This window comes from Notamacropus eugenii, chromosome 3 (genome assembly GCF_028372415.1).
Source record: "Notamacropus eugenii isolate mMacEug1 chromosome 3, mMacEug1.pri_v2, whole genome shotgun sequence".
In the NCBI taxonomy this organism is placed as follows: domain Eukaryota; kingdom Metazoa; phylum Chordata; class Mammalia; order Diprotodontia; family Macropodidae; genus Notamacropus; species Notamacropus eugenii.
Genome location: NC_092874.1, coordinates 360,165,884 through 360,186,052, shown reverse-complemented (window position 1 = coordinate 360,186,052; position 20,169 = coordinate 360,165,884). Strand labels below are relative to the sequence as shown.

General features: G+C 38.5%; 1 protein-coding gene across 1 annotated transcript in view; it reads right to left on the bottom strand.

Moving 5' to 3' along the window:
• LOC140496908 (uncharacterized) overlaps positions 1-20,169 on the bottom strand; it is a 171,575-nt gene that overhangs the window by 111,313 nt on the left and 40,093 nt on the right. Inside the window, 1 exon segment of the mRNA XM_072597287.1 lies at positions 9,854-9,964. Within this exon segment, the coding sequence (XP_072453388.1) occupies positions 9,854-9,964 (111 nt within the window).

Here is a 20,169-nt window from a genome sequence, read left to right as displayed (position 1 = left end):
GGCAATGATATTCCTTGCTGTTTGGGATCCCTTTCAAAAGGTGAATTCTTTCAATGACTATTTTGCCCTCTGGATCTAGGACTTCTGGGAAATTTTCCTTGATGATTTCTTGGAAGATATTGTCCAGGCTCTTTTTTTGTCATGACTTTCCAGTAGACCAATAATTCTTAGATTTTCTTTCCTGGATCTATTCTCCATGTCAGTTGTTTTTCCAATTAGATATTTTACATTTTCTTCTATCTTTTCATTCTTTAGATTGTGTTTGACTGATTCTTGATGTCTTATAGAGTCATTAACTTCTACTTGCCCAAGTCTAATTTTTATCAAATTGTTTTCTTCAGTTAATTTTTGCATCTCCTTTTCCATCTGTCCAATTGTTCCTTTTAAGGAGTTATTTTGTCCAGTTAGTTTTTGTACTTCCTTTTCCTTTGGTCGAATTTTCCCAGGTTTTGTTCTTCCTTTTCCATTAGTCCAATTTTCCTTTTAAATTCTTCCATGATTTCTTTTTTCATATTTTTAAAATCATTGGTCAGTTTTTCTTCTACATCCTTAATTTGGCTTTCAAAATTCTTCCTGAGCTCTTCCAAGAATGCTCTTTGAACTTGATATCAGTTCGTATTCCCTTCTGAAGTTTCAGATAGTAGTATAGTCTCAATGCTGCCTTCCTTGGTATTAGTGTTTTGGTCCTTGTCCCCATAGAAAGATTATATGGTCTTATCTTTTCTGGTTTGCTTCTTACTCATGATGATCATGCTTTTCCTGGTTTTTAAAGTGGATCTCTGCTTCTGGGGCACAGGGGGCTCTGTCCCATCGTTCTTGTGGTTAGAACTTGAGGCTTTATGTATTGTGACCTCTGCTTCTTTCAGCTAGAATTTAGAATGCTGTAGCTTACCTGGTGCTGAGCTGGCTGATGTGCCAAAGCAGAGGCCAGGTGAAGTCTTTCTGAGTTTCCCTGGAGCTAGCTGTGTTAAGTGTTGGGGAGAGGTGGTCTGGTCATAGGAGGTGTCCTCTCCTGAGCACAGGCAGGCTCAGTGGTTGGTGAACCTCATTTGCACTAGTGTCTTCCATATTTCCCTGGCTGTGCTGAGGCATGTTTGGGGCCCTGGTGTTGATGATTGCAGGCTCAAACCTCCGGGGGCTCAGGATCTCCTCCCGGTTTGCTAAGGTAGGGCTGTCTATGACAGCTCCAGTCCTGCACTGGTCCCCTTCAGCCACAGCAATAGGGACCCCCCTTTGTGATTTTCCTAGCCTCATGGGCTAAGAGACTGTTTACCCCTTTGGCTGATCCCACTGTTAGAGGACTTTTCCTGCAGAAATATTCTTTGAGTTTTTCAAGCTCATCAAGGGGAGGGGTAGAGCATTTACAGATCACTCTGCCAGTTTGGCCCCTGGAAGTTCAAGTAGGTGACTTACAGACATTTAATCTGTGGGCTGATAGTCTCAGGAGCGGCTGCCACAGTTACCTAAGTTTCTGCAGTTCTCTATCACTCAGTTCCATTGGACTCCTGTCCTGGGGTGATATGGTTGAGACTGTGTAGTGTGGCTGCTGCTTCCAACTGCGCAAGGCTTCCTGCTCAGCTTTGCTATGGTCTGTGCAGCAGAGCCTTCCCATTCACCTTCCAGTTGGTCCTGGGTAGGAAATCTTCCACAATCTCCTATTGGATTCTGCCGCTCTACAATTTGATCAGATTCTCTTTTTGGAGGTATCTGAAGGAGTATGTCTTAGAGTTTAAGTGAGTAGTTACTCTCATTGCACCATCTTGACCCTGCCTATCATATAACTTTTTGTTCTTTTTTTTTGTGAAAGGGAATTATCTAACTCATACCAAATCATTGGTATCTACTGGTTGTTAATAAATGTTTGATGTGAATTTAAAAGTTGAGACTGTTGAGGAAGGGGTACCAGATATGGTGTTAGAGTACCTGGGTTCCCACATGTCTAATTACAAGTTTTATGACCTGGGGTAAGTCATTTCTTTTCTTTCTAAGCTTCAGTTTCCTGATGCATAAAAGGAAAGGAGACAGGGTTAAATCTATAAGTACAAAGAAAGTAGGAAGAGAAAGAAATTCTCTCTCATCCAATTACATTTTTAGTAAAAAAAAAAATCAATCAGTAGTCTCATGCAACCAAAAAGAGACAGAACATATAACATGGGCTAAGAGGGGATGACCTCTGCCCTTGCTGCTTATCTAACTTAGATCTGGTTATATGTGCCCCACTTCCCCCTGTTCCCCAGAGTCCTGCCCCTCTGAGCACTGCCTTCACTAACTGGCAGTTAATTTCACCTTCTTCCCTATGAGCATGGCTATGGTTTCTGGCAGGCAAGAAACTTATAGCTATCCCTGTCTTTGTTATCTCAAATGCTAACATTAGGTCATTATTTCACAGGCTGCTGTGCCGCCTGCCAGTGTGGGCATAAAGCTGACACAGTAATCTTAACTCCTGACTACCCCGGAAAAATCTTCTAAATGTCACACAGACACACATCAACCCTGAAATGCTTTGGGGACTACAAATGGGGTATGACTTCATTTACAATTCCTCTGTGAGGGAGACTATGACCCTGACAGGGGACATTTAGCCTTGGTAATACCGACTTTGCTGTGATGTCTGACATTGAGATTAGTGATCTGTTTAGAACTGTCTATGGAAATGGGGGTCAGTCAGGAGATGGCTCATATGAATGACAAGATCCAACCCAAGGGAACTCTCCTGGCTGAGTTACGTGGCCCTGAAAATAAAGATTTGTCCCAGAAAGGCTGACACAGACTTAACTTTGGCAGGAAGCAAAGCACCTTCATAATTAAATAACTCTCTCTATGTCAAGCTAATTCTTCATTGCTGTGTAAATACATTGTAATTTATTGAACTTCCCTTAAGCTCTTGTCAAAAACACAACCAGAGGAATTAAAAGAAATGCCTAATATTGACTGTCAATTCACAAACATCTTTGTCTTTGGACTTCAGTCCCAACAGTATTGTAGTCATGAAGTAATATGCGTGGTTGACACATGTGCCAATTTCTTTATATGCTGTCACCAAAAGGCAGTCTTTTTAGGTCATTTTCTCCTTGTTCACATAATCCATATGTGGGCTCCTAAGATCCTGATTCCATTTAGCTGATGATCAAGACTAGCCATAAACTAACTTCCTCTGGGATATAGCTAGAAGTCACTAATGCCATTGATATGTCCTGGTCTCATGTGAAAGTTTCTCAAAATCAGGGTTATGACATAGCTGACATTTTGGGGGTGTATGCAGGTGGAAACTGCTTCATTCTTAGCAACCATTTGGTATTGGGAATGTGATTGATCACTTCCTTTCCCAATTCTCCCTGCTCCCTCCTTTACTTCATCACTGTGCCCCTCCCCTCATTTCTTACTTCCTCTCTTTCCTGTCACTTCTATTTCTCACCCCTATAAATAGAATTATCACCTAACTTCCCTACTTATCCATCCCCAAGCCTCCATATTTAATTAAGAAAGATATAAGCATTGTTTTCTCTTTGGAATAACACAGAGTTTATTTTACTTTCTTCGGATAAAGGGCTCCTATAAGACACATGGGGATTCATGGAAGTTATCTGTTTCCATAAAATGAAAAAAGTTGGAGGGCCAGTGTCTTAAGCAACAAGCAGCTTATCTTTGGTAACATTCTTTTTAAAAAAGAGGGAAAAAAGGAAAAAGCTATCAAGCAGACCTTTCATCCCTAACACCTTGGCCCAGAGTTTGGCAGTAAGGAGCTGTGGGCGATGTTATTTACAGCTGCAGCAGAGAGAAAAATGATTTCTTTTTTTAATTCACACTTTCTCCTTGAATCACTGTCTTCTTATTATGCCACCAATCTTTAACTGTGTCAAAGTTGCACCTCCACTGTCAGACGCTGCCACCCTCGTAGGCGCCAAAGAAATGTGCAAGATTTTCAACTTTCCCTGAGGGCTGAGTGTCAGAATCAGTGTTTTCAGTGTCTTCAAGAAAAGGAGTACAGAGTCCCCTTCTGAGCTTCTATGGATGTTTGTTTGGCCTGCTTGTTTTCAGTAAAGGATATCACAAAAGAAAGGAATATCACAAAATGTTTTCAGATGAATCAAGTCTCATTCACCCTATCTCTTTTCATGACTTTTTTCCCTAAGAGTTGACTTACTTTGGTTATTTAAAAACAACAACAACATAATGAAACAAACAAAAATGGGTAAATGACAAATAAAGGTATATAACTGCTGATAAGTACTTATTTGCACTTAACAATGGTGGTATTAAGGAGAAGCAGCTACCCATATAGTCTTTTAATGACTGTAGTATTCATTTTTTGAGGGATATGATTTAAGCAATGGCATAGTAAAACTGGTGAAACGAGCAGTTCCCTTATAAAGGAACTGTACTGTAACTGAAAATTCTTGGGCATTAAATCCTGCAAAAATGTTCGTTATGGACATCAGCCAAATAATGTCACTTTTCATGTTAATGTGATATCTTAAAAAACACAAGCAACTAAACAAGCCCAAATTATGTCAAGTTTCTCATATAGAAAGGATGATTGTAATTTCACTGATTACTTTAGAGGCATTCATAATTAACTTTTTCAATAGCAGAACCAGGGAACTAAAAATATTGGGGAAACTTTATATAGGATATATTTCCATGTAAGAAAATATAAGAGCAAGTAAAAGACCTCCAAAGGATTTATGTTGGAAAGACATAATAAGTGTTCGGATCATTATCTTCTTAGAGAAAAGGGACAAATTATTAGATGTTAAGATGATTATTTAGATTGTTGTGATTTTATCCTTGCAGAACTGAAAAAAAAATGCCCATAAGACTCGATTGATTCAGGAGTAGCTTTTCCCAGAGGTGGAAGTGGGGAGATTTTTTTTAAAGAATTATTAAGTAACAAAGTCCTTTCTTAATATTTCTAAAAAAAAAAAATCTTTCTAGGATTATTAAACAGAAACACGGAGAAGTTGAATTCCCTGCCCCCCACAATACAGGAATTTATGGAGAGTAACATGAGTATCTGCCCCCACTCCCAAAATATAGCATGCTACATCCCTGGTTCCTGGTAGAATAAGGGGACAAGAATAAGAGTGGTTCAGGATTGAAATTTCCTTTCATTAACAAGACAGGACCCCCTTAAATGCAGCCTGCCTTATCTTTGAAAAAGGACTGGTCTCCATGCATAAAACAGAAGAAGCTGGGGATCGTCAAATCTGGCACAGGACTTAGAATAGAGAAGGTGTCACTTTGCCTTCATGGTCAGATGGCACTGAAGAACATCAGGCTTTTGAGACCCTACCTTGGGACAAAGAGGAGGATTCTGTCAATCCTATACTAAGCTTAATTGCCCTATGTGAAAAGAGCACTAGACTACCCAGCTGCCCATCTAAAAATGAGTCTAGGGTGTTCAGTAGACTGACTTGCCCAATAGAGAAGCTACACCCTGGGGAAGAGTTCAGAGAAACCTGTAAGGACCAGCCTAGTCGTGCCCCAGTGGATGCACTAGTTGTTCAGTTCAGCAGCTGCTGAGTCCACTGAGGAGATAGTTTTGCAGATGATTGACCTGCTTGACCACGTATAACTGAGACACAATACCAAGGAAGGAGCCAGACCTAATTCTGGAATGCATCATCAAGGTGAACTTCATGAGGATCTTCTAATGAAAAAAAGGATATCAAGACTTTGCAGCTGTGGAGTTGTAAACTGCCTCGGTCATATGTGTTTCTTACCTGTATGACTTACAACCATTGGACAGTAAGCTGGTGACTACTCTTCCCCTAATGGACTCTGTACCTTGGAGAGCACACCCCAAGTTTTGGAGGGATTTGCATTGTAACTACTGTGCTTTCTATTCTTTTTTGAGGTGGTCCTACACACTCAGTTGGAGAACCACTTGCTACCCAATGGAGGAATTAAAATAGGTAAGTGATCTTGATCTATACTTCTGTTCATTTTAAGAGAAAAATCTTCTTAACTTGGAAAAATAACATGAACTTATCAACCTATGAAACAGAAAAATGCAAAATGACTTTTATGTGAGTGCCTCGCTTTCATTTCTTTAATGATGGTGATGGAATGACAGAAAAGAAGGAAGAGGGTGCTAAGAATCACAGTTTTTCAACCACATATAAAGGTCAATTTAGCTGTTGGTAATCTAAAGGTCAGATTCTTGTCCAAGTAGCAATGAGAGGACATATTACTGGAAGAACTGAATATTTCATCTTTAAATTCTAACCATATTACAAAAGGAAGTTCTAACCATATTACAAAAGGAAGTTGCAGATAAATGAAAGGATGGTTTTTGAAAGGCAAAGTTGATTTTCTTGTGTATCCAAAAACAGTAAGAAACATTATTTCATAAGAAATTTGATTATCTTGTATTGCGGTGCTCATTATATGCATTTGTAAAAATATTCTTGTATACTCCAATGCATTTGTGATCTCACTGCTGTGAGCATTCCCTCTAATGAAACAGATCAAAACCTATCCATGCCTTTCCATTCTATTACTCTTATCAATGTTTTCTCAATTCCCTCACAGAAGAATTCAATCTAATGTTCTGGGGAATTTTTCTTACATTCTTTTGACGTTACAGAGTCAAAAAGGAACATGCAACCTACCTCTTGGTTATCTTTCACTCTTATCCCATGACCATCCTTCTTCGTCCTCTGTTCTATACTTCTGGGTTTATGTCTTTTATATTTTATGAATATAACTCTTTTTGTGTAATGTACTTCAACCTGCTGACTCTTACCTTTATACCTCTCCACATTAAATCTGAATTATCTTCAGCTTTAATTTTTTTGAAACTATCATGTTCCATGATTCACAGCATCCAACATTTCTGTCTTTATATTCTCACTCCTTAATATAGTGCCTGATACAAATGGTACAAAAATCATACAGAAATGCATCCAATAAATGCATTTTGATTTTTGTTGAACTGAGATAAATTGAATATCACCAGAAAAATATTGGAATTTTTTATATGTCTTTTTTCCAGGAGAAGATTAGGCTCACAGAAAGGATATTTGTAATGTCTGTCCATGGCACATTTACTGTTGGATGAGCAATAGAAGTTTTCCACTTAAATTCATAACTTAATTTGGACAACAAACTAATCATCTCCTTAGCTCTTCTTGGGTAGACAGTTACGATGAACTCTTTTGATTATGAATGTCATTTAGGAAGCTTTGAAATGTTTCAAGATTTGATGCAATTAGCAAAATCATTCACAAAGAGTATCTGGAGGAACTCACTGCCTACAAAGAATCCCTTTTCAACTCGTATTCTGAACTGGATCTTCTCCATGGCAGTGAGGAATACTTTCAGGGAACTTATATCTCTGGGGCTTTTTTTGTTTATTTAACTTAATTGATATTAATAATCAGAAAATCATTAAACAAAGGCTATAGTTTTCTGTTTTTCAGGAACTTGTATGATTTTTAACCTGTATGGAAGAAAGCCTTTAAGACAGCATTCTTCTTAACCAAATCAAATGTTTAAAAATATCAACAAATAATAAGCACAATAGTATCTTATATTTTCTTTACCTTTCTATATCTTTCCATCAAATGTATGCTGATAAATATCATGGTTTAGAAAAATATCAAAATGAAAATAACTTCAATTTATTCACCAGCTATTATTAAAAATGAGGAGGTAGATAAATTCTGTGAAGCATTAGATAAAATCTGCCAATTTAAATCAATAAATTTTGATATTCAGTGACTGTAATCTAAAACTAGACATAGAGGAGAATAGCAAAAAAAAATATGCTGCATAATGTGGTCTAGACATATGAAATGAGAAAATGAACACTTGTTGACTAAACAGATGCATCATCCATCAGTCAACAAGCATCAACATGTGCCAGACCTTATGCTAGACGCACTTAAGATATCAAGACAAAAATGAAATTTTCCTTGCCTTCAAGGAGCTTATATTCCATTTGGGGAAACTATTTAGAGGAAGCTGGTGGTACAATAAATAGAATACTGAGCCTGGAGCTCAGAATGCTTGAGTTCAAATCTCTGCTACAGACACTAGCAGGACAAGTCCCTTGACCTCTGTTTGCTTCCGTTTCCTCAACTATAAGTGGAGATAAAAATAGTAGCTGACGTTTAGCTTTCTGTCAGAAGAGTGCATCTTAACTATCTACCCCGGAAGAGCTAAGGAAATGATTTGTATTTGTTGTTCAAATTAAGATATAAAGTTCGGTGGAAAGCTTCTGGAACTCATCAACAATAAATATATCATGGACAGATATTACAAATCTCCCTTCTGTGACCCTAATGAGTGACCAAATGAGACATTTGTAAAGCACATAGAACTAGCACACATTAAGCATTTGATAAATGCCATATGAATATTTATTCATTTCCCTTCCTCTTTTCCTTCCTCTTTTTCTGTGAACATAGAAGAAAGTAGAAAATATTTGCAAAACAAATACATAGCAAATAAAGTAATTTGAGGATGAAGGTTTATACCTAGAGGGATCAGGAAAGACTTTATGTAGGAAGTGAGATACTTGAGCTATGGATACAAAGAATCTAAGATTTATATGAAACCAAAACAGGAGGGAATATGGTCCATTCATAGGAAATAGCCTGTGCAAGGGCATCTTGCTGAGGTATCATGAATATTCTTTTAAAAAAGAGAGAAAGTGGAGGAAGGGGAAGAGAGAGAGAGAGAGAGAGAGAGAGAGAGAGAGAGAGAGAGAGAGAGAGAGAGAGAGAGAGAGAGAGAGAAGGACCAAATAAAGCAACAAAAATGGAATTGATTATATTTTAATGTTTACAGAGCATAGAATTATCTAAGAAAAGATCTATTGGTGCCTAATAAATGCTTGTTTATTTCCCTAATTTCAAATATCTATGTACCAGAGGGCGATGGCAAGGATAGTTGGAGATGGCTGACATGCCTCTCCTTCCTTCCCCATGATTAACCAATAGGATTTCCTTCTCAATATTCCTCCCAACACATCTCCATGAGCGCTACCATCCCTTATCTTACAGGAGCCTCACCAGAGTAAGGTAGGGTTTCCTGTTCTAGAGCCACTATCACCCTGTCATTTTCCACACTAAGTTTTTTGTTTTTGGAAATTAAGAAGTAGCAAGGAAGGCCTCTAGCATATTAAATAGACCTGAGTAAGAGTTGTACAGATTCAGCAAAAGAATGGATGAGTCGCAATCACTGGAAAGATGAATCCACATCATTGAAATCACAAATCCATTGAAGTAATGATGTATTTATTTTAGAAGCAAAGAGAAGTAGCAGAGATTGTAATTTGGGGCTAATAGGAGTAGTAACAAAATTTGGCAGAGTTGGTGAGAAGAATTAACCACCTTCCACAGAGGAAGCAACATGGATTATTGTTCTCTGGTGGTTTCATCTGGGTCCAAGTGCTTTAAGGGCAGTCTTCTTGCAGGATTAGAAGAATCTGAAAGAGCTTTAGTTTGGGGATTGTACATGTTATTCATTTATTTTCTTATTACACATTATGGCACTGGAGCTGTCAATTCTAAGAACTGATGAACAACATTCTTTGACATATAATTTCATGTGCTAAGAGTTTAGAACATGCTCTGAATTGTGCATTATTATCTTTCTACAAATTGCCGTTATTTTGGTATACAAATCCCGATCTTCAAAGAAGAAACCTTACTTACTTCATATGGACAAGAGTTTTCATAACAAAACATTTAGACCTAAGGAAAGAAATGTATTTTTATACCAACAATGTGATCTCCCCAACCCCATAGCCTAAACTTCCATCCCAACAGTGACAAAATCTCAGGTGTAACATAGCTCTCTACCACTCTAGGCAGAATCTCTCTTTGCAATAAGTTCATTTTACCTTTTCTTGCCAGATTCACAGCTTCCGAATGCGCAACGCTGGTGACATCAGTGCCATTGATAGCCAACACAATGTCTCCAATCAGGAGCCCAGCTTCTTCAGCTGCGCTGTCTATAAGTAGAATGAGAACAATGGTTCAGATTAAGAAGGGTTCCCAATTAAGTACTTTGTTATTTTGCTCGATCTAAAGGGTGTTCTTTCTCTCAAGGACCTTCATTTCAACTTTATAAAGGCTTTTCTGACCATACCATTCCATAATCTTCTCAACTCAAGCTCCTTTCATTTCTAGACGTAAGTTTCCTAACACTGTCAGCAAAACTCATAGGATTTGAAACTAAAAGGAACTTGAACCCAGCTCTTTTGACTCTGAATCCAGTAGTTTCCCTACCTGTCACTCAGGTCTTCTGCTATAAAACAGCAGGATTGGTCTCAGTCAGAAATCTGACCTATTCATTCAAATTTCATCAGTCTCTTTGGTAAATATAAAGGACAGGTCACTTATCATTTCTTCAACCTCTTCATCTGTACAATGCGGGTAACACAATAGGGAATACATAACTAAAATGCTTATGAGGTAGTGGTGAAAACTGATCAATGCTATAAAAATATATAATTTCTTTAAAGGACCTTTTTCTCCTCTTTTCACTGTGTAGGCAAATCCACAATTTGAGAATGAAAGGTCTTACTTCTGGGTCAGAGGAATCCCTTCAGAGGTCACATGATCTATCCCTCTATTTCCAGGTAGTATTGTATGTAAGGTCTGTTGAAATAAAGATTCCATGACTTCTTTTAGCAACCTATTTGCAATAGTTCTCAATTTCCACATACTCTTCAATTACATTTAACTTCTGCAATTTGAACTCACTTTCTCTTTTTCAATTCTGAGTAGTGGAAGAATTGATGGTCATCATTGCCTGTATATGAAACCCTCAAGGGCTTGAAGTATCTTATTAAATTCCTCTTAATGTTCTTTCCTCCAGGATATATTAAAATTGCTCACTGGATTTTGATCTTTAGAACACAGTTCAGTTACATGGGTGAGGTAATACCAAGCAAGCATCATTAGTGCTGACTCTGCTTTGTTTGGCTATAAATGAAAGGAAACTCTTCCTAATTTAGGGCTCTAGAGTCTTAGAGACTGCATCCTCTCAAACATTTTTTAAGCAATATTTAACCAGAAAACCATAAACTGAAGAAGATAGATGAACAATAACTCAAATTTCTATATGCATATGAAACCCTTGGTGATTGCTTGAATCTCTTTGTTTCTGGCACATTTGCCTTAGTTACATAATGTAGCCTGATGCCTCATCAGAGTGAATTGAGGACCAACTGGATAGGTCTAGCTACCCTTGAGGAAGCAGTAATGCTGGTTACAACAAAAATCTCCAGAAAAACATAACTCCTTCTAAAACCACCTCAAGAATAAGAAGAAATTTCTGAAAAGGAAAGAAAGATCAGCTAATAAAGGAAATTAAGGAAAGGGCAACTAGGTGGTGCAGTAGGTAGAACACCAGGCCTGGAAAGAGGAAGACCTGAGTTCAAATCCAGCCTCAGATTATTAGCTGTGTGACCCTGAGTAGGTTACTTTACCCTATTTGCCTCAGTTTCCACATCAGTAAAGTTAATTAGAGAAGTAAATGGCAAACCATTCTAATATCTTTGCCAAGAAAACCCTGAATAGTCATGAAGAATCTGACATGATTGAAATAACTGACCAACAGCAATAATGAAGGGAAGCTTCCATAAGATAATTCTCATCTGGATCTCATAGTCCCCAGCCTTTCCCCTGGGGAAAAAAATCCTCCCACAAATAAAGACAACTCAACAAAGGATCTTGATCTCTGTCCAGGGATCAGTGGTCACCTTTGCCCCAACTGAATTTCTGCCCATTCAAGACTGTGGGGGTTGTGGGGAATAGGAAAAGCCAGTAGATCAGACACTGCTGTAGCTCAGCTTCCTCCCTATTCAGGACTCAAGAGAAATCAACCAATCGATCAATGAGTTAACATTTATTAAGAACCTACTATGTGCCAAGCAGTGTACTAAGCCCTGGGAATACAAAAAGATGCAAAAGATAGTTCCTATCCTCAACTTGCTACCATCTATTGGGGAGACAACATGCCAACAAATACACTCAAAACAAGATCCATATGCGATAAATAGGAAATAATTAATACAAGGAAGGCACTAGAATTAAAAAGAGTCAGGCAAGGCTTCCTGCAGAAAGTGAAATTTTAGTTGGGATTTAAAGGAAACTGGGGAGGTTAGTAGTTGGGGAGGAAGCATGGGAGACAGCCAAAGAAAATACCTGGAACTGAGAGATGGAAGGTCTTGTTTTAGGAACAGCTAGGAGGTACATGCCCCTGGATGAAAGAATATGTGTCTAAGGTGGAAGAAACCTATGGGGAGTGGTGGAGGAGGTGTTATGAAAAACTTTGAATGTCAAAAGGAGTGTTTGGCATTTATTCCTGAAGGCAAATTTCACTGGGGTTTACTGGTGTGTGTATGATGTGTGTGTGTGTGTGTGTGTGTGTGTGTGTGTGTACTGTGCATGAGTGCATGTATGTGTGTGTTCATACAACATAACTGAACCTTTTTTCAGAACTTTTTTTTTTTCAGAAAATCACTTTGGTAGGTGAATGAAGGATGGATAAGAGTAGAGACAGACTTGAGGCAGGTAGACCCACTATGACTGAAAGAAAAAAGAAAAAAAAAACTCAGTCTACTAGGTCTCCATTATCTTAAGAACAACACAGATCTTAAGAAGCATTTAAGGCCCTCCTCATTGTTTCTAGCCTACCTTTCCAAGCTGATTGCATATTATTATCCTCCAATGCTTTTCGTTTCTGTGTGTGCTGTCCTCCATTTTCTAGCTCCAGGCCTTTGCAGCGTCTGTTCCCCTATGCCTGGAATCATCTCCTTCCTCCTCTCTGCCTTTTAGAGTCTTTAATTCTCTCAAGTCTCAACGCAAATGCCTCGTCCTTCAAGAGGCTTTCTCTGATTCCCCCACTTTATCTCTTCCCTCTCCCAATGACAGTAAAGTTATTTTGTATATATCCTGTGGACACATTGTATCCCCTTAACAAGCAGGTAAGCTCCTTCAGGGAAGGGACTGACTCCTCTCTTTTAAAAAAAACTTTCTGTCCCTCTGTAATCTTTTCCTTAAGCTCTGTGAAGGAAGTGAGGCCATTATTGAAGCTGTGGAGATTTGAAATGAGAGAATATGAGATGTGTAGAATGAGGTTTTTTGAGAGGAAATCTATCAGTCTTCTCTAGGGGAGCCAGCTTTATTCTGTATGCCAGGCAGCTGGGACTGTACCAACACAACTGGAGGAAAGCTTGACTGGTAGGCAATTCTCCTCCCCTCAGTCCTAAAGCCCAGTGACTGAGAGGCATCTTCTTTACTCATCCATTTAGGCAGCTTTTAAAAAAAACCAGTTTTTATTTTCCTGTCTACAACTGCTGACAATAGTTGAAAGTCTGATTCTCTTTTTATAAGTGAATTTCTTCCCAATCTCTATAGACATGTCATTAAGTTGAAATCAGGTCTTCAGGGGGTGTTGTATTTCAAAATTGTCTCTTCTAGAACCCTGAACCCTGCACCTTGAGCCTTGAAGTTCTGGCATAGGAGGTTAAAAAATTTCCCTGAATGCTACTGAATCACAGCTCAGTTTTATGAATGATCGTATAATGCTTAAGGATTCTAATAAGCAGAACACTTGAACTTGAACTTGGTCCTCAGAATTCCTTTAGAAAAATGAACAATTGAAACAGTGGTGTCATTGAGGGTGAATAAGGTTCCACAGGTTAAACTCCATCTCTTTTTACCTGAAGGAAATGAGGCAGGTAGGAGGGATTGGAAAGAGAAATTTGAAGTATGAAACTTCAAAAGTAAAGCATAACTCTGAGTCATAATTGATAGGTACTCAGAAAAGAAGGTCAGCCATAAGGAGTCTGAGAATGGATGGATGTTGCACTGAAAGGAATGAAGAAAGGAATGAGAGGTGATATTAGAGCTTGTGAGAAAAAATGAAAAGGAGAATAAACAGAAAAGAAGCAAAAAATAAAATCTTACCAAAAAATTTATTGGAAGAAATGGAAACGGAAATTTGGTAATTCAAAAGATTTATTTGAGGAAGTCAAAAATTTGGAAGAACCCACACATTATCTAATATAAACAATCCAATTAACCTGGAAACAAGATAAGGAGAGAGAATTTAAGATTCATTGGCCTCATTGAAAACCATGATGAGACAAAAAACTGGGACACTATATTTTAAGAAGTCATAGATGAAAATGATCCAGAACCATTGAAACCAGAGGACAAAGCAAAAATAGAGAGAATCTACTGGTCAACACACTTAAAATATGACATAGTCAAAAATATGAGTGGCAAGATCAAAGAAAAAATACTATAAGTAGTTATACTTGACAGATCACCAAGAAGGAACGGTTCTTGGAATCACAGGATTGTGCAGCAAACATAAGAAAGGGAATGAAAAAATGAGATATAGGCTAATGACCCCAGAAAGGGAGCCCATATTCAAGAACTACTCATTTTGTAAAGATGGACTTTTCCTACAAACAAAGGGGAAAAAGTAGAACTTTAATAGAATTGATGATTTTTAAAGAATTCATTGAGAAAAAAAACAATGCCAAAAAGAATCTTTGAAACATAATGCAAGAAATGTGAAGAACAAATTTGAGCAACTTGAAAGAGATATATGATGAAATAATTACACTCTGAAAGAGAGAGAAGACACTACTGTCTCTTCAGAATGTCACCATCTCTTAGGGTCAGTGGAGGGTATTGTGAGACATACTCAAAGCTCAGGTATTTTAAAGAAAGAGAGAAGAAAAAGGGAAATGAAGAAAGAAAGCAACCTTAGGAGAGAAACAAGAAAGGGAAGGATTTTTTTTTTTTTTTTTGTGATTGGGGAGACAGGAAAAAGATTATACAACTCTAGAGGTGGGGAGGAGGAGGGAATAGGGACAGCATGAAACATACTCATTTGAAAGGAAGAGTGGGTTTTCAAAAAATGTTCTATATAGAAACACAGTAAAGTAAACAGAGAACTAAGGCAGAATGGAGAGGAAGGAACTCAGTCCAAAGGAGAGAGGAGAAGCTCCAAATATCATCTATATAAGGCTGGTTACAAGAAATGGACTAAGTACTCTATGACCAAAATACAACCTGGGCTCTTCATACCATTGGTGCCTCTGCTAGATCTATTTACGAGTTAAAGACATATTGTTTGACTGAACGTTGGATACATTTTCGTCTTCACAGATGGAAGAAAATGCAGTCCTCAAATGGATTTGTTTATGTCAATACATCTGGCAGTGTATATCTGAAACATCCAGAGCATAATTTCGCTACTATCAAATGTCCCAGAAACTTGATATTTGATACACTACTGATGACTTCAAGTGACAATGGCTTAAAAAGGATGAAATCTGGAAGAGCATCTGGACCTGACCAGATATATATAGAAAGAATCTGTTCTGGAGGAGATACAATTTTAAATGTATTCAGAGACTGATTTTTAAAATATCACCAAGAGGGCAATATTCCAAAAGAATATTTGAAAAATAAAACTACATAAAAAGGCAACCAAAAGAAATAAGGAATGACTGCCAAATTTGTCATACTATAAATATTTTTAGAAGGATGGTCTATGTGTGATCAAAGGTATCCTGAGGAAAATATGAGAAGGGATGCCAGTAACATTATGCTAATTGCATTTAGATCTGTTTTCAGATAGCATTTATATTATATTGTATATTATATATACATTATATTGTAGCATTTATATAGCATATAAGATGGTTTATTACTTCTTAACTCTACTTTACCCTAAATAACATGGGTATAGCTCTCTTAGGGATATTTTCTAGAGGTAACTCACCTTAATTTTTTTAATTTAATTTTTACATGTTTATTATTATAGAATGTACCTGCTGATGATGTCCTGAGATTTGGGGAATACATCTTATTCTGGGAGAATATACTCCTATATCCACTAATGTTAGTGACAATTTTGCACATTGCAACAACCTAATCAGAGGGAAGCTGCTTGGTGGGAGAAGGCCAGCCCCCAAAATACACTACATGAATGGTTGCAGACACCCACATGGGAGGCCAGCTATGGCATGGAGGTAGATGTCTCATCGGTTGGCATAGTAGCAATGGAATGACAGGACAAGCAGTATATTAATTCTCCAAGGTCATGTGCCATAGTAGGCCAAAAGGAGAGCATCCTTGACTTGGTAATTCCACACTTACACAAGGCACTAGAATACCAGATATTGACTGTATCCTCTCAAGCATATTTAAATAGTATATCATCAGGAAATCTGAAATTAAAACAAAAGGACAAAGGAAAATCTACTTTTTAAAAAAGTGCCTCATTGCATCAGAATTCTTAATGCCAGTGCTTTTAGGCAAATGGGACTGTCCACCACCCATAATTTCCTTAGTAGTTTGCCTTTCATCAAATGATATAGATTCCTTTTCAAGCACTCTGGGTACCAAAGCTGGAACATCTGTTTCTTTTGTTGATGCAGTGAAAACTCACAAGTGCTTAGGCTTTCAGTGAAAATGTTCATGTTTATGCCAGCTGAGTGTGGGCAATTAGTTACATAAGCACCAAGCAGGCTCCGTTTTTGTGTACTTAGGCATGATCAGAACTATTCCACCTACAGGTCTCCCAGCTTTATCTCTTTTATCTTTAGCATGCAATTAAGCCTCTCTGGTGCATCCAGCAAAATTTTTTGTGTGGTAGGGAAGGGAAAATCACAGAACTGCTTAAAATATGTATAATTTAAAGTTGCTTAAACCCCCTCATTTAGTAGATATGACTAGACAATGAATTTGCTAGTCTTCACCAATGGGGAACAAATTAAAAAGAAAGGGATAAAGAGAAATGGTAGCAGCAGTGGTAGGGTGAATGTCTGCCAGGGCAATATACATTTAGATTGAACCAGAATACTGGATTAACTGTGTGCCACCATTCCTGCCTGTTAATAGAAAAGCCTCAGGATCTTTGGCAGATTGAAAGTTTTGCAATCCAACCATTTTGATTTGGGCCAAGTGTGAATCTGAGATGTGTGTATAAGTATCTCTGTTGAACAGCTGCAAAGGAGTTTAGAATTAAATAAATCATAAAATGTTATGAAAACTCTCAGTATTTTTGATCTAGAAACACAGAGTCTCACCAAGTTTTTGAGGGTTTAGGATGCTTTAGTTTGCTTAATTAGAACATTAAAATGTTTTTAGTTTCCAAGGGTTAATTATTTTTGCTCTCTGGGGTTAGAAAAACAGAAAGGCTGTTTAAATTAGAGAAAGTAGTGCTTTGCCCAAAGTAGGCACTTCATTATTATTTGTTGAATTGAACTGAAAGAGATCGTAACTCTTCAGCCTAGGCTTTTGTGTAAGACACTTCTCATGGATTCAAAGAATGATTCCTCTAATTTATTGGGCAGTTAGGTGGTGCAGTGGATAGAGCGCCAGTGCAGGAGTCAGGAGGACCTGTGTTCAAATCTCACCTCAAACACTTGACACTCACTAGCTGTGTGACCTTGGGCAAGTCATTTAACCCTAATTGCCTCATCCTGGGTCATCTCCAGTCATCCTGATGAATATCTGGTCACTGGATTCAGATGGCTCTGGAGAAGTGAGGCTGGTGACCTGCACAGATGACCTTCCTCACTCAAAACAAAGTCAAGTGCAAGTGATGTCATCATTTCTCTGATGGCACGGTCTTCTTTGGCAACGAAGGACAAGGACGAACACACACTAATTCACTGATCCTGGGGGTGGGGGTGGGGGAGAGAGGAGAGTTTTGCTTTTTCTGGCTTCCTACTTTGGCTTCTAGAAAGGACACGCTGGATTCCAGGAAAAGTCCCTGGAAGGAGAGAAAGACTTAAGAGGCAGCAAATTATCATTCCCCCATGATCTATTTTCACCCTTCCCAATTCTCAGGCTGCTAAACACTTCTGAAGAAAAACTACAAAATTGTTGATGGATTCCATTATTTGTTATAAATTTGTGTTAATTAGCATCAGCTTGACCCTTAATGCATTCAACATTAAAAAAAAAAAATCTTGTTGACAGCAATATTCATTTCTTATTGATTCTTTGAGACTTAACTAGGCCAGGGCAAGTCAGGATGTGTCCTAGGGTGGGCATTTTGCCTAAGGGCAGAAAATTTGCCTGAGGACAGAATATTTAAAGGATCGCTCAGTGTTTCCATTCCTCTAAGGAATAAGATGGGTGGATTTGGGCGGGGGAGGAATGAGCAAAGTTGTGTCTAAGCTGAGATGGTGACAGGACAATAGAACAGAGAATGAAAGCAGACTTGATGGAGGAGGAACTCAGTCATATTTCAGGGCTCTCTGGTGGAGGATAAAATCAAAGCTCCTCATGATCTGGCCTAGACATACCTTTCCAGCCTCACTAGGCATTATCGTTCACCCCACACCTCTATAATGCAGTCATTCTTCATACAAGGCATTCTATCTCCTCTTTGCTCAGACCAACCCCCCATGCTTACATTACACTCCTTCTTTCCTCCCACGTCTTGGAATCTTTCACTGATTTCAAGACAAACATCACTTTATGCATCTCTGAAAACTCCCTAACATGCATGTAAGTGCAGCTTAGGGTAAGACAGCCAAACCAGAGAGAGATGTATGTGTCACCTCTCTTGATAGAATATAAAATGCTTAAGACTGGAGATGATTTCATATTTTTTGTCTCTATGTTCTCTCCAGTAGATGCTTAAGAAATGCTTATTGAATGATTGACTGAGGAATGATTCAGTTTAGGAGGGTGACATAGTTGTCGAGTTGTTTTAGCTGTGTCCGGATTTTCGTGACCCCATTTGGAGTTTTCTTGGCAAAGATGCTAGCGTGGTTTGCCATCTCCTTCTCTAATTCATTTTACAGATGAGGAAACTGAGTTAAATGACTTGCCCAAGGTAACACAGCTAGAAAGTGAGTGAGACTGTATTTGAACCTGCCTCCAGGCCCAGCCCTCTATCCACTGCACCACCTAGTTCTGATGCTGATCTCTCCCAAACCTCCCAGCTTTTTCCTTTCCCTTCACTAGTGTTCAGGAAGTCACTTCCTGGCAGTGATGCGCTGGTACATGATTAAAAAACAACTTTTAAGTTTAACTTCGTTATCATTATTTTGTCATTTTCTATCACTATTTAAAGTCTAGAAATCAACAAAATAATAAATTTAGCCATAATTTGTAGTATTTCCCTATTTCCAAGACTTAAATGCTTACATCAAAAGTTAATCATCAGCCCGCTCCTGCTTCTCAGCCAGTTTATGTTGGCTCCACTCTGGTTGTCGTCATCACGATCTCCTCCCCATAGAAACCTTGGCCTCTACCCCTAGAATTACATCCTAAGCTGGGGACAAAACTCTACATAATTATGTGCCCCCACCTTCATTATTTTCCAGCTGCCTTTTATGTGTTGTCTTTCCCCCATTATAAGTAAGCTCCTTGAGAGCAGGGATTGTCTTCTTATTTGGATTCGTTTCCCCAACACTGAGCACAATGCCTGGAACATAGTAAGCATTTAATGAGTGCTTTATCTGTCTATAAATTTATCTCAGCAGCCTTGCATCCAGCACTGATAATTTGCAACCAGACGTGTGCATGTGTGTGTGTGTGTGTGTGTGTGTGTGTGTGTGTGTGTGTAAAGAGAGATGACTTTCTATTGCTTTAACTTTAGAGAGCAGAAAGTGATTAACCTCAGTAATGGGAAAGGAAAGAGCAGGCAACCACTAGTCTTCCAAGTTCTCTAATGAGGAACTAGAAGGGTACCCAGACACACAGAGCAATGGAGGAGAAGAAAGCTTGGGATTGTTTTGCCTCCCAGCAATGAGCTCCAACAAGTTTTAGCCTTCTCTGTAACGAGTTTATGTAAGACACAAACCTATAAGAGACCTCTTAATGGGCTAGAGGTTTGAATCTAGGACTGGGGTCCTTCTAGACCATTGGACAGCAGCCTAACAGATCCTCCTTGGGGAATGACCCTTTCCCCCTTTGCCTGTGCTTTCCCAAGAGCAAGAAGAAATGGAAATGGGTGCATAAGTAGGTATAAACATTGATAGAAAGTACAGGGAATGCCACATGGTTCTGACATTGTGTTCCTTTTTGCCTTTCCCTATCCTTCATATGCAGTTGTGGTGAGAACATCAAGGGGAAGTTGGCAGGTAAGCTCTTCTCCCACCATTGATGGGAGACACTTTACACACTATCATCTGGTGAGGGTAAAGAGATGAGTGCTTAAGGT